The sequence below is a fragment of the Canis aureus genome, chromosome 5, assembly GCF_053574225.1.
Source record: "Canis aureus isolate CA01 chromosome 5, VMU_Caureus_v.1.0, whole genome shotgun sequence".
In the NCBI taxonomy this organism is placed as follows: Eukaryota; Metazoa; Chordata; class Mammalia; order Carnivora; family Canidae; genus Canis; species Canis aureus.
Genome location: NC_135615.1, coordinates 86240492 through 86254195, shown reverse-complemented (window position 1 = coordinate 86254195; position 13704 = coordinate 86240492). Strand labels below are relative to the sequence as shown.

At 43.8% G+C, this 13704-nt stretch overlaps 1 protein-coding gene and 1 non-coding gene across 3 annotated transcripts in view; one reads left to right on the top strand and one right to left on the bottom strand.

The window, feature by feature from the left end:
- The first annotated feature begins 550 nt into the window (after nt 1–550).
- PEX14 (peroxisomal biogenesis factor 14) overlaps nt 551–13704 on the top strand; it is a 138318-nt gene continuing 125164 nt past the window's right edge. The window contains exon 1 of one of the 2 annotated variants that reach the window (XM_077899675.1): nt 551–670. In XM_077899675.1, coding sequence (XP_077755801.1) covers nt 635–670 — 36 coding nt within the window. In that variant the 5' untranslated portion in view covers nt 551–634. The remainder of the gene's footprint in view (nt 671–13704) is intronic. The other variant, XM_077899676.1, reaches the window with a different exon arrangement.
- Nucleotides 11683–11785, bottom strand: LOC144315064 (U6 spliceosomal RNA). Its single transcript, XR_013380866.1, has one exon. It is a non-coding gene; the product is annotated as a U6 spliceosomal RNA (small nuclear RNA).

The window sequence follows — 13704 nt, the reverse complement described above, 5'->3', positions numbered from 1 at the left end:
ACAACAATCTTTGTAGGGAGAACTATTCCTTGAGGCAGCCCTTTTGAATACTCCATAATCCATCAAAACGCCGCAATATGGACTGACCCCTTGTGTAACACATGCAATCTTGGTGTGCGACCCTACACTCGGCCTAAAACCTAACAACTCGATGACTCTAGAGGACGAGAAGGATCTCCGCCGCGGAAAGCCCCGTTCAGCGTCCCCCCGTAGGCGTGCAAGCCGCGGACGGGCTCCTCAGATGCTGCGGTTGGGTGAGCATCCGCGGTAGGCTCTCCGCAAACGATACCGAGGAGGACCATTTCTTGATTAACTTCCACGTTCCTTCCCATTCGTTCATTCGTTCGAGACCTAGCGAGTCCATGCCTGTGCCCGAGGCACCGTGGGGCTGGACAGCGACTTAATGCAGTGAGAATGATGCAGCGAGGACGGGCTCAGGATGCTGCCGGAACGGGGCCCGAGGGCACACGCGGGGTGACCCGGCCGTGTGAGCGCGCCCTGCTCGCGGTCGGTGCTCCCGCAGGCGCCCTCATCGACTGCTCAGTGCCGGCTGCTCTGGTCTGCGCGGGCGAGCGCGTGGGGGCTCCTGGGAGGCGCTCGCCCAGCGGCGATGGATTAGCCAGGCCTCAGGAAGATGGCGTCCTCGGAACAGGCAGAGCCGCCGAGCCAGGTGAGGGGAGAGGGCTGCCCCGCCGCGGCTGCCGCGGCGCCCCGAGCCTCCCCGCCCGGCGGCCGCGACCTCAGGCCCCCGGCCCCGCCCCCGGCGGCCCCGCGCGGGTCGGTGCCGCCTGCGCTCGGCCGGGAGGCGGCGGGACCCTCGGGGCGCAGGCGGCCGCGGCGGCGGGGCTCCTGCCCGGGGGCGGCCGCGAGGGGCCGTGGGCCTCGGGCGCGGGGTGGGGGGCGCGGGGGAGCCGCCGCCTGCAGAGCCGCCCGCTCCCGCCCGTCGGCCGCGGGGTCGGCCCCACGCCTCGCGGGCCCGGGGCTCCTGCCGCAGCCGGGCCCCAGCAGGTCGCGGTGCGGGGCCTCCGAGACGGGATCCGCGGGCGGGGGAGCCGGAGGCCGGACCGCGACCCCGACCCGACCCGACCCCGATCGCGACCCCGACCCCGCCCCTGACGCCGACCCGACCCCGACGCCGACCCGACCCCGACTCGACCCCGACCCGACCCCGACCCCGACGCCGGACCCCGACGCCGACCCGACCCTGACCCCGCCCCGACCCCGACGCCGGACCCGGACGCCGACCCGACCCTGACCCCGCCCCCTCCCCGACGCGGGACCCCGACCCGACCCCGCCCCTCCCTCGCCAGCTCCCTCCTTCATCGCCTGAAGCCGCTCGCTCCGCGTCCCTGGCGGTGGGGCTGCCGCAGGCCCGGCACGGACAGCGCCTGCCCCCAGACCAGCTTCTGCTACAGCGAGCGACTCGGAGACGACGTGTGGGTCGGAGCGGCGGGAGCCCCGGGCGGTCTGGGATCCCGAGGCGGCCGGGCCCCCTCCGGCCTCGCGCCGCGGGGCCCCAGGAAACCCGGCTCTGACGACCGCCGCGTGCTAGGATCGCCCACCGCTCGGACCGCGGCCGTCAGCCCCGACTCCTCCAGGGCCTTAGGTCGCCAGCGCGGGGAAGGCCCCCAACAGCCCGCCACCTGCAGCCGTCCTAGTGCACGAGGGCCCCTTGGTTCAGGAGATTGTCCCCCCGGTAGGTGTGCAGCGGCTCCCAGGCCCTTTGCGGGGCTTTGGCCCGCACCTGTTTGCTTGTCGGCTCTGCCTGTCCTTTGCCCTCCTGTCCAGAGCTGCTGGAACTGGGGTTGCCCCAGGACGCTGGCCGTCTGCGGGGAATTAGATCCCTCCATGCCGGATCCTGTCCGTGTCTAGCACTAAGCCGCAGGTGCACACTGACCAGGAACCAGCTCCCGCAGGACTCGCTTGCCGTTTCACTGTCAGATCCTGATCCGCTCGGCTTCCCTGGTTCTGCAGTCAAAGCAGAGTGGACTGGAAAGGATTACTTGCAAATTCCTGTAAACCTGGTTTGCAAGAAAGAACACATTGTACCTTCGGGACGAGTCAGTGTTTATTTCACAGAAGGTCTCTGTCGGTCGGCCTTGTGGCCTCGGTCTCTCGTTCTGAAAGACACAGGGTGACGTCAACCCTTTCTTCCTTTGAGAGGCTGTGGAGAACAGCGGCATGGGCCCCGGCGCCATCCTGCCGGCTTAGGATCCTAGCCTCACTGCTTACAGCTTTCTTTGGCTTTAGTTTCTCCATCTGCACACTAGGAATAATTCTGGTGCCTGTCTTAGAGGGTTTCTCTGAGGAGTAAATATTTTAACTTATTTAAACTTTTTAAAGATTTATTTGAAAGAGACAATGTGCGCACCTGTGTGTGCAAGCAGGGCAGGGGCAGAGGGAAGAGGAGAGAGAGAGGGTCTCAAGCAGACTTCTCTGCTGAGTGTGGAGCCAGCCGGGGGCTTCATCCCCAGACCAGAGATCATGACTTGAGCCAAAACCAAGAGTCAAGACACTTAAGCAACTGGGCCACCCAGATGTCCCCAAATTAACTTATTTTGGAATAGTGCTTGTCATGCTGTGATGTTATTATTGCATTCATTAAACTCTGGATTTTCACTCGCCAATGAGAGAAATCTTTCTCAAGCCTTATTATAATGTTTTAGGATATGATTTTTCACATGTTGACTACCAGCCCACTAAAGCTGTTCTTTTCTTTGTTCTGGAGCAATTTCTTTCCAATTTAAAGGAATACCCCAAATGCTGGTGTTTATCCTAGCTGTCCTTTGTGACTCTTAGATGGCGACACACTTGCTTTTTTCATAATGCTGATCTTTTTGGTCTTTTTTCAAGACATTCTCTTGGACTTAGAAATCATATTTATTGCTTCTCATCCTTGTTCTGTTTCCCCCATGTTACTCTAGTTTGCATGGTTGATCTCTTAGGAGAGGCCCTTCTAGTCTGTTCGTGGTATGGCCCATAGGAGTGGGAGCTGTTATCCTGTTTCTGCACTTCTCCACCAGAAGAGCAGAAGCATGATTCAGTCTAATTGTTTAGTGGTTGTTGAATATGGAACGTATTACAGAATATAGATTTCAGGTCCGTTGAGATTCCCTGGATAGACTACATTTGGGATTGAGAAAACACAGAAGCAGGGAAGGGAGAAGAACCCAGTGGAGACAGTAAGGAGTAGAAGAGCACGGCCTTGTGTCCCGACAGACTTTGAACTCCAGCACTCACTTGCCACTCCACCTCTCTGACCCTTTGTAAAATAATGATTACCCTGAAGCATTGTTCTGAGGGTTGACTGAAATCATGAATGTAAAGAACATCTGCTGCACACCAAGTGCTCAGTGAGTGTTAGTTTCCTTCTTGAAGAATCTATGCACAGGTTTGGAAGTCTGCCAAACTCTTGAGTAATAGTAGTTCAAATGAGGTATTTTCCCCCTCAACTTTTTTTTTTATTTTGAAAAATTTCCAACCTGTAGAAATGTTGAAGGAGTAACAGAGGGAACTCTTGTAAAACTCCCATAAGAACTTTGAGATACAGTGTTTACATTTTGCTGAGTTTGCTTTATTTCTGTCTCTTTACATGTATTTTTTTTAAGGATTTGAGAGTGAGTTACAGACATCATGGTATTCCATCCTAGAATACTTCACCTTGTCATAAGAGTGAGATTATTGTCTAATGTAACCATAATACCATTATCACACAAGAAATTTAATATAGATAAAATATTTAATAATACAGTCCACATTCAGATTCTCCCTATTAAGAAAACTCCAAATCCAATCAAGAAATAGGGATTGTATTGATTTTTCTCTTAGTACGCTTTAATCTAGAATGATTCCCTAGTCTTTAAATTTCTATTTCTTTTCTTTTTTTTCTTTTTTTTTTACTGAAGTTTAACATATACATAGAAAACACATAAGCCCTGTATCTAGCTTGGTGAATTTTCAGTGTGAACATACATATGTAACCAGTACTTACATTATGAAATCAAACATTACAAGGACCTCAGAAGCCTCCCTGGTGTCCTTCCTGTCACTGTCCAACCCCCTTAAAGGTTGCCCCTAGTCTGACTATATCCATTATTCATAATCCATAAATTAATTTAATAGCTTGTTGAGTGACAGAGTCCTTATGGCCAAAACTTTTACTGTGGAATTCTAGTAGGTGTGTTGTGGTCAATTTAATGAGTTTTGACAAATGTATATACCTGTATAGCCACTACCACAATCAAGATCAAAACAATACTGGTATTCCTACATGTTCCCTTATGCTGTGTCCCAGTAAGTACTGGCCTTTGGCCTCAGGAAATGTGAACTGCTATCACTATTGATTACGTTCTGCAGTGATTTTAGTCCTTTTGAATGAATTCATAATGTATGCATTCTTTTGTGTCTCTCTTTTTTTTTTAAGATTTTATTTATTATTCATGAGAGACAAACAGAAAGAGGCAGACACACAGGCAGAGGGAGAAGCAGGCTCCCTGCGGGGAGCCCGATGCGGGACTGGAGCCCACAATCCTGAGATCAGGACCTGAGCAGAAGGCAGATGCTCAACCCTTGAGCCCCCCAGGTGCCCCTTGTGTCTCAATTCTTTTGCTCAGAGTAACGTTTGAGGAACTTACATTAACTTACATTGTTGTGTCAGTAATTCATTACTTTTTATTCGTGTGTAATATTCTCTTGTATAGGTATGTCACAATTGGTTCATCTGTTCACCAGTTTATAGACATTTGGATTCTATTAATCATCTCTTACTGCATAACAGTATTACAATAGATTTATACAGATTACCAAAAAAAGCACACATTCTTTGTTTCAGTTTTCGTGAGTCAGGACAGTTTAGCTGAGCCTCACAAGGCAAGACATCAAGGTGTTTGCTGGGGCTGTGATCTCATGTGGATCTTGACTGGGGAAGGATCTGCTTCCTAGCACATATGGCTGTTGGCAGCATTTAGTTCCTTATGGCCTGCAGACTGAGTACTTCACTTTGTTACTGGCAGTCAGCCAGGGGCCACCCTTAGTTTTTTGGCACAGGGGTCTTCCTGACATGGTCACTTGGCTTCCTCAAAACCAGTAGGGGAGTCTTACGTAGTGTAACCACACACATGTTAATTACATGCTTCCTGCCACCTTTGCCATCCATGCCCTGTTGGCTAGAAGCGAGTCACAGGGCCCACCCATGCCAATGGGACCACTCCGGGCATGAATACTAGGAGCTGGGGATCCTGAAAGTCACCTTCGAGTCTGTTCCCCCACGTGATTGGTTCTAGTTTGGGATTACTATAAATACTCATGTATTGTGAAGAGATAGGTTTTCTTTCTTTTTTTTCTTTTTGTAAATACTTATGAGTGGAATTGTTGGGTCACATGATAAGTATATGTTTAGTCTTATAATAAACTACCTAAGTGTTTTTGCAAAGTTGTACTAGTTTTTATTCTCACCAGCAGTATATGAGCATTCCATTTGTCCTACATCCACACCCACACTTGGTATTGTGTCTTTTTAATTTTAGCCATTCTAGTGAGTATGTAGTGGTATTTCCTTGTGGCTTTGATTTGGATTTTTGTGATGACTATTAACATTAGGATCTTTTCATATGCTTACTGGTAGAGGCTGGGGTTCATTTTATTCCCCCTTATGGATATGACTTATTTCAGTATGATCTGTTGAACAGATTACACTTTCTCCATTGAATTGTCTTGCCACTTTTGTCAAAAATTGAAAAATTGGGAGTGCCTGGGTAGCTCAGTTGGTTAGACATCTGCCTTTGGCTCAGGCTGTGATCCTGGAGTCCCGGACCGAGGCCCACATTGGGCTCCCTGCTCAGCAAGGAGTCTGCTTCTCTCTCTGCCCCTCACCCTGCCTGTGCTTGCGTGCACGCTCTCTCTCTCTCTCTCTCTCTCTCTCATTCTTTCTCTCTAAATAAACAAAATATTTTTTAAAATTAAAAAATTATATATACATAGGTCAGTTTCTGAGCTCTATTTTGTTTCATTTATTTCTATGTCTATCCTATTGCACATGAAATACTGTCTTTATTGCTGTAGCTTTATAGTAAATCTTAAAATCTTAATATCAGGTAGTGTAATATATTTTGATTTTATTGTTTTCCAAAATTGTTTTAGCTTTGGTCCGTTTCATTTCCTTACAAATTTTAGAATCAATTCTTTAAGAAAGCTTGTTGGGATTTTTATTGGGATTGTGTGGAATCTATAGATCAATTTGGGGGAGAATTGACACTTTGTCAATATTGATTTTCTAATTCATTAACATGGCATGTGTTTCATTTAGTTGTCTTTGATTTTTCTCAGTAGTGTTTTGTAGTTTTAAGTCTATAGGTCATGTACATATATTGTTAAATTTTACTCTAAATATTTCATAATTTGGTACACTGATTATGGAAGTCATGCAAATTTTCGTTTTTAATTGTTGAATGCTAGTATATAGAAATAAAATTGTATCATTGTTTACAGTAGTCATACTATGGAAATAGCCCAAATGTCCATCGATAGATGTAAGATACATACACATACATATATAAATGAATATATAATGGAATATTCAGCCATAAAAAGAATGAAATCTTGCCATTTGCAAAAACATAGGTAGAGCTAGAGAGTATAATGCTAACTGAAATCAGAGGAAGACAAATACCATATGATTTCACTCATGTGGAATTTAAGACACAGATGAGCAAAGGAAAAAAAAATGAGAGAGACAAACCAAGAAACAGACTCTTAACTGTAGAGAACAAACTGATGGTTACCAGAGGGGAGGTTGGTGGGGGGGGAAGAGTGAAGCAGGTGATGGGGATTAAAGAGTGCGCTTATCATGATAAAAAATAAATAAATAAAATTGAGTTTGTATGTTGGCCTTGTATTTGTAATCTTACTGCACTCACTTATAATTCGAATAGCTTTTTTGTAGATTGTGTGATTTCTCTGTACATAATCGTGTCATCTGCAAATGAAGACAGCTTTACATATTTCCAATTTGTATGCTAGGACTTCTCATACAGTGTTAATAGGAATATTGAGAATAGATATATATTTTTTAAAGATTTTATTTATTTATTCATAAGAGACACAGAGAGAGAGAGAGAAAGAGGCAGAGACATAGGCAGAGGGAGAAGCCTGCCCATGCAGGGAGCCTGACGTGGGACTCGATCCTGGGACCCAGGATCAGGCCCTGGCCAAAGGCGGCGCTAAACCGCTGAGCCACGAGGGGCTGCTCGAGAACAGATAGTCTTGAATTCTTGATCTTAGGAGAAAATTCATTCAGTCTTCACATTTAAATATGATATTAGCTGTAAGTTTTTTTGAAGGTGCACTTTATCAAGTGGAGGAGATTCAATTTTTTTCAACTTTTATTTTTAATTTGTTGAGTGTTTTTGAAAAAAAATTGTGTGTTTTGACTGTTGTCAAGTGCTCTTTTTGCTTCTGTTGATCCTCTTGTTTTCTTTATTAATATGATGATTCACGTTGATTGATTTTTCAAATGTTAAATCAATTTTCTATTTGTTAGGTAAATTCTACTTGGTTATGATGTATTATCCACATTATATTTTGCTGGATTTGGTTAGTATTCTGTTAAGGCTTTCTTCATTTATGCTTAAGAAAGATATTGAGTTGTAGTTTTCTTGTGTGTGTTTCTGTGAAATTTTTGTATAGTTTTGGTATCAAGGTAACATTGGCCTCATAGAATGAGTTGGGAAATTTTACCATTTTTTCTATTTTTTGAAATAGTTTGTATAAGATTGGCATTACTTTCTCCTTAAATGTTTATTAGAACTCACCAATGGGGGTGGGGGAGAATAATTCACCAATGAAGCCACCTGGGTTTAGAATTTTTTTTTAATTTTTAAAAAATTTTTATTTATTTATGATAGTCACACAAAGAGAGAGAGAGAGAGGCAGAGACATAGGCAGAGGGAGAAGCAGGCTCCATGCACTGGGAGCCCGACATGGGATTCGATCCCGAGTCTCCAGGATCGCGCCCTGGGCCAAAGGCAGGCGCTAAACCTCTGCGCCACCCAGGGATCCCTAGAATTTTCTTTTTAAATTTTCGTTACATACTTAATTTCTTTTTTATTTTTATATTATATATTTATTTTTGAAGACTTGATATTTTTTATTTTATTTTTTTTAAGATTTTTTATTTATTAGAGACAGAGAGAGAGAGAGAGAGAGAGAGGCAGAGAGGCAGATACACAGAGGGAGAAGCAGGCCCCATGCAAGGAGCCTGATGCGGGACTCGATCCCGGGTCTCCAGGATGAGGCCCTGGGCCGAAGGCAGCGCTAAACCGCTGAGCCACGTGGGCTGCCCCGATTTTTTAAAAAAGATTTTATTTATTTATTCATGAGAGACACACAGAGAGACAGAGACAGAGGGAGAAGCAGGCTCCCCACGGGGCCTGAGTGGGACTCGATCCCAGGACTTCAGGATCATGCCCTGAGCCAAAGGCACTCAACCACTGTGCCACTGAGGCGTCCCCCTTAATTTCTTTTTTTTAAATAATTTTTTTTTTTTTTTAATTTATGATAGGCACACAGTGAGAGAGAGAGAGGCAGAGACACACACAGGCAGAGGGAGAAGCAGGCTCCATGCACCGGGAGCCCGATGTGGGATTCGATCCCGGGTCTCCAGGATGGCGCCCTGGGCCAAAGGCAGGCGCCAAACCGCTGCGCCACCCAGAGATCCCTAATTTCTTTTTTTAAATTAAATATTCTAAATTATGTTAGAAAATTATTTGATATGCATTTTTAAGATAGATAAGGCTGTTAAACTGTTCTGTTCTTTGGGCATTTTGGTATGTTGCATGTCAAGGAATTTTTCTTTTAATTTTTTAAAAGATTTTATTTATTTATTCATGAGAGAGGGAGAGGCAGAGACACAGGCAGAGGGAGAAGCAGGCTCCTCGCAGGGAGCTTGACGAGGGGACGCTATCCCAGGATCACACCCTGAGCTGAAGGCAGATGCTCAACCACTGAGCCACCCAGGTGCCCCTGTGTCAGGGAATTTGTCATCATTTCAGTTGTCAAATTTGTTGCTTTAAGGTTTTTTATAATATTACCTTTTAAGTATCTATAGATATGCAGTGATTTTCCCTTTTTCATTCAAAATACTGCCAGTTAGTGTCTCCTCTTTTTTTTTTACTGATTGGTTTAGCTGGAGGCTACCAATTTTAATACTCCTCAAAAAACTAGCTTTGGGTTGCCTGGGTGGCTCAGGGGTTTGCCTTCAGCCCAGGGCGTGATCCTGGAGTCCTGGGATCGGGTAAATAAAAATAAAATCCTTAAAAAAAGAAAAGCTGGCTTTTATTTCATTGATTGTAGTTTTTTTCATTTATTTCTTTCCTTCTATTTTGAGTTTCATTTGCTCTTATTTCTCTAGCATATTTTCTAAAGTTAGTATGGCACTTAAAATGTTATTTCCTTTCCAGCACAGTGTTAGTTGCATTCCACAAACTTAAATTATGTTGTTTTCATTTTTGTTCAGTTCAGAATGTTTTATTTCTCTGTGATTTCTTCTTTCACCCATAATTTACAAATCTAATTTCCAAACATTTGAGATTTTTCCTTTTTTTTTTAAAAGATTTTATTTATTTACTCAGGAGAGACACAGAGAGAGGGGCAGAGACACAGGCAGAGGGAGAAGCAGGCTCCATGCAGGGAGCCTGATGTGGGACTTGATCCCTGGTCCGCAGGATCACACACCCCCGGGCCAAAGGTGGCGCTAAACCGCTGAGCCACTGGGGCTGCCCTCCACTTTTTTTTCTATTATCGATTTCTAGTTTACTTATTTTTATTTTTTTAAATATCTTATTTATTTGAGAGAGAGAGAGAGAAAGCACATGCAGTGGGAGGGGTGGAGGGGGAGGGGGAAGCAGACTTCCCACTGAGCAGGCCTGATATGGAGCTTGATCCTAGGACCCTGGAATCATGACCTGAGCTGAAGGCAGCCACTTAACCACCAGGCGACCCTATTTATTTTTATTTTTATTGTTTTTAATATTTTATTTATTCATGAGAGACAGAGAGAGAGAGAGGCAGAGACATGGCAGAAGAAGAAGCAGGCTCCCTGTAGGCAGCCCGGTGTGGGACTCGATCCCAGGACCCAGGGATTATGACCTGAGCCAAAGGCAGAAGCTCAACCACTGAGCCACTGAGGTGCCCCTTGATTTCTAGTTTAATCTCATGGTCAGAGAACATCCTGTATGTGGCTTCAAATCCTTTAAATTTGAGATTTGTTTTATGGTCTGTCTTGGTGAATTTTCCTTGTGAACTTGAAAATAATGAATATTCTGTGGTTGTTGGTGGAGTGTTCTATTAATGTCACTTAGGCTGAGTTAGTTGATAGTTAAGTTTTTTGTATCCTTACTGACTTTTTTGATTAAGGAAAGATTATTAAAGTCTCCAACTGTAATTGTGGATTTGTTTATAGCTTTTTAATTCTGATTTACTTTATGTATTTTGAAAATCCGTTATTGTATGCATACTTATTCAGGATTATTAGGTCTTCTTGATTGATTCCTTCATTTTTGAAATGTCCCTGTTTATATTTGGTAGTATCTGCTATTTTGAGTTGTCAGAGATTAATATATGTATTGCACCTTCCTTATGACTATTGTTTGCATGGGGTGTCATCTTCCATCCTTTGGCCTTTTACCTATGTTTATTTTTGTTAAACATGGTTTTCTCCTAGACAGCATGCAGCTAGATCTTAGCTCCCACCACCCCCCGTCACCCCCCCGCCAACATAGTTTGACGATCTCTGCCTTCTAGTTGGAGTGTTTCATTTACACTGAAGTAAACATAAATATGGTTGGGTTTAATTTAAGCCTACCATCTTGAAATTCTTTTCATCTCTTCTTTGATTCCTACTATCTTGTCTGCTCTTGGATTGAATTGTGTTTTAAGTGTTTCATTTGATCTCTACTATTGGCTTAGCTTCTGTTTTTTGTTTGTCAGTAATTGCTGTGAGTTTTTATGATATGTTAATGTTGCCAGAGCCTGCTTTCAAGTGATATACCAATTCACATGGAGTGTAAGAACCTTAGAACAGTATACTTCTGTTGCTTCTCTCATCCATTATGTCATTATTGTCATAGGTTTTACTTGTACCTATGTACAACCCTGCGGTACACTTTAAATTATATCTTTTTAAAGAAATAAATGTATATTTAACATATCTTACCAGCATATTTACCATTTCTGGCATTCTTTTGTGTAGATCTAGTTTTCATCTGGTATTATTTTTCTTCTGGTTACAGAATTTCTTTTAACATTTCTTGTGGTACAGATATACTGTTGACAAATTCTTTTGGCTTTTTTTTCCCCCTGAACAGTTTCTTTTTTTTTTAATTTAATTAATTAATTTATTATTATATTTTTTAAGATTTTATTTATTTATTCATGAGAGACACACACAGAGAGGCAGAGACACAAGCAGAGGGAGAAGCAGGCTCCATGCAGGGAGCCCGATGTGGGACTCGATCCCGGGTCTCCAGGATCACACCCTGGGCTGAAGGTGGTGCTAAACTGCTGAGCCACCCAGTCTGCCCTATTTTTAAAATGTTATTAAGATTTAAATTTTAACTCCAGTGTAGTTAACATACAGTGTTGTATTAGTTTCAGGTGCACAGTTATGCAACAATTCTATACCTTACAAAAATCATGGAATGCTTCACAAATTTGCATGTCTTCTTTGCTCAGGGACCATGCTAATCTTCTCTGTGTTGTTTCAATTTTAGTGTATGTGCTGCTGAAGCAAGCATATTTTATTTTGAATTTATTTTTGAAAGATATTTTCACTGGACATAGAATTTAGGTTGACAGGTTTTCTCCTCCACAGGTATTTTAAAGATACAATACTATTGTATTTTTTATTTGGTTTGCATATCTTCTGATCAGGAGTCTGAAGTCATTCTTAGTCTTGATTAATATTTGTAGGTAAAGGTTCTCTTTTTTTCTGGCTGCTTGTAAGATTTCCTCCTTTTTATGGGTTTAACAATTTGTGTAATGCCTTAGAATGCTTTGCTTAGGGTTTGCTGAGTTTCTTGGATTTGGGAGTTTATAGTTTTCATCAAACTTAGGAAATTTTTGACCATTATTTCTTCAGATATTTTTCATTCTTTTTCTTTTTTCTTTGTCCTTCATTTTGGTCAGTTTTTATTGCTGTGTCTTCAGATGCACTTACCTTTTCTTCTGCAGTATCTAGTCTGCTGGCACTCCCATTGAGTGAATTTTTTATTTCAGATATTATATTTTCTTCTCTAGAAGTTCTGCTTTCTTTTTATGCAATATATTTCTTCCCTTATATGATCCTGTTTTCCTTTGAATTTTCTTTTTATTGAGGGATAATTGACATAACATTATCAGTTTCAGGCACACAACATAATGATTCAGTATGTTTTTTTAAATTGCATTAAGTTCTTCAATAAAGTTATAACACCTGTCTTAATGTTCTCTTGTGTGCAAATTATTTCTTCTAATTTTTCTTATTACTATGAATCACACTTCTCTGCCTCCTGACATCTGTTGAGATTATTGATTGGGTGCTGGATACTATGAATTTTACATGGTTGAGGATCTGGATTTTGAGGCCTTAGTTTGAAGAGTTTTGAGATTTGTTCTGGTGGGTAGTTAAGTTGCTTTTGGCTCATTTTGATAATGTCCAGTCCCGTTTTTAAACTTTATTAGGGTGGATCTAGGGTGGCCTTTACCCTAGGGATAATCTGCCCTTCCCCTACCAGGACATGGCCCTTCAGGTCTCTACTGAGTTGAGTGCCCTGACTAAGCAGTGAGGACACCCACTCTGGTGCTTGCGGCTCTTAAGGCCTGCGAGGACCCTGGGAGCCATTCATCTCATGGCTTCTTCATTGCGATTTCTCAGCCTTGTAGAGTTTCACTCTGTGAGCGTACACTTTTAATATGCAGCAAAGATGTAAGGGAACCTCTGTGTATTTTTGGAGCTCTCGTTCTTTGTAGCCCTCTCCTCTGGAACTCTGTCCTGCAACTTTTAGCTGCCTTAGCCTCCCTGAACCCTAGTCTCTGTTTCCTCAGCTCAGTAAGACACCTGCCATGCCCTGCTGGGACCCCCACCTCCCCCTTCTTGGTCTGAAACATGCCTCCCAGCAGAAAGGCAGAGTGATCTTAGGGCTCATATCATTTGTTTTTGTTCTGTCGGGAATCACTGTTGTCCAATGTCTACAAACAGTGGTGTCATGTATTTTGTTTAGTTTTTAATTGTTCACAGTGGGAGGTTAAATCTGGTCCCAATTACTCTATCACAGACAGAGCAGAAGTCTCTTGGTTGATTTTGAGCAGAGGAGTGCTAGGATATAACTTCTGTCATCTTATCTCACCCTGAGTGTGGGGTGATGGTATTATTCCCGTTACTCCCATGGATGGGGAGATGGAGGTTCGGAGAGGTTGAGCAGTATACCCACAGTCACTCAGTTACTGTTGCCAAACTTCATGCACTTGCCTCTGTGCCAGGACCTCTCAAAAAATAATTGTTGAGTTGAACCTTGTTCTTTTCTGCGAAGATCTCTAGGCCAGACTGGCATAGGACATACCCAGAGTTACACAGCCATGTGGCAGGTGTGGGATGGTCACTCTTAGACCTGGATGGTCTGCCAGGTCCTCGGGCCTGGGGTACGTGTGCAGCAGGTCTTGGCCACGTCTCAG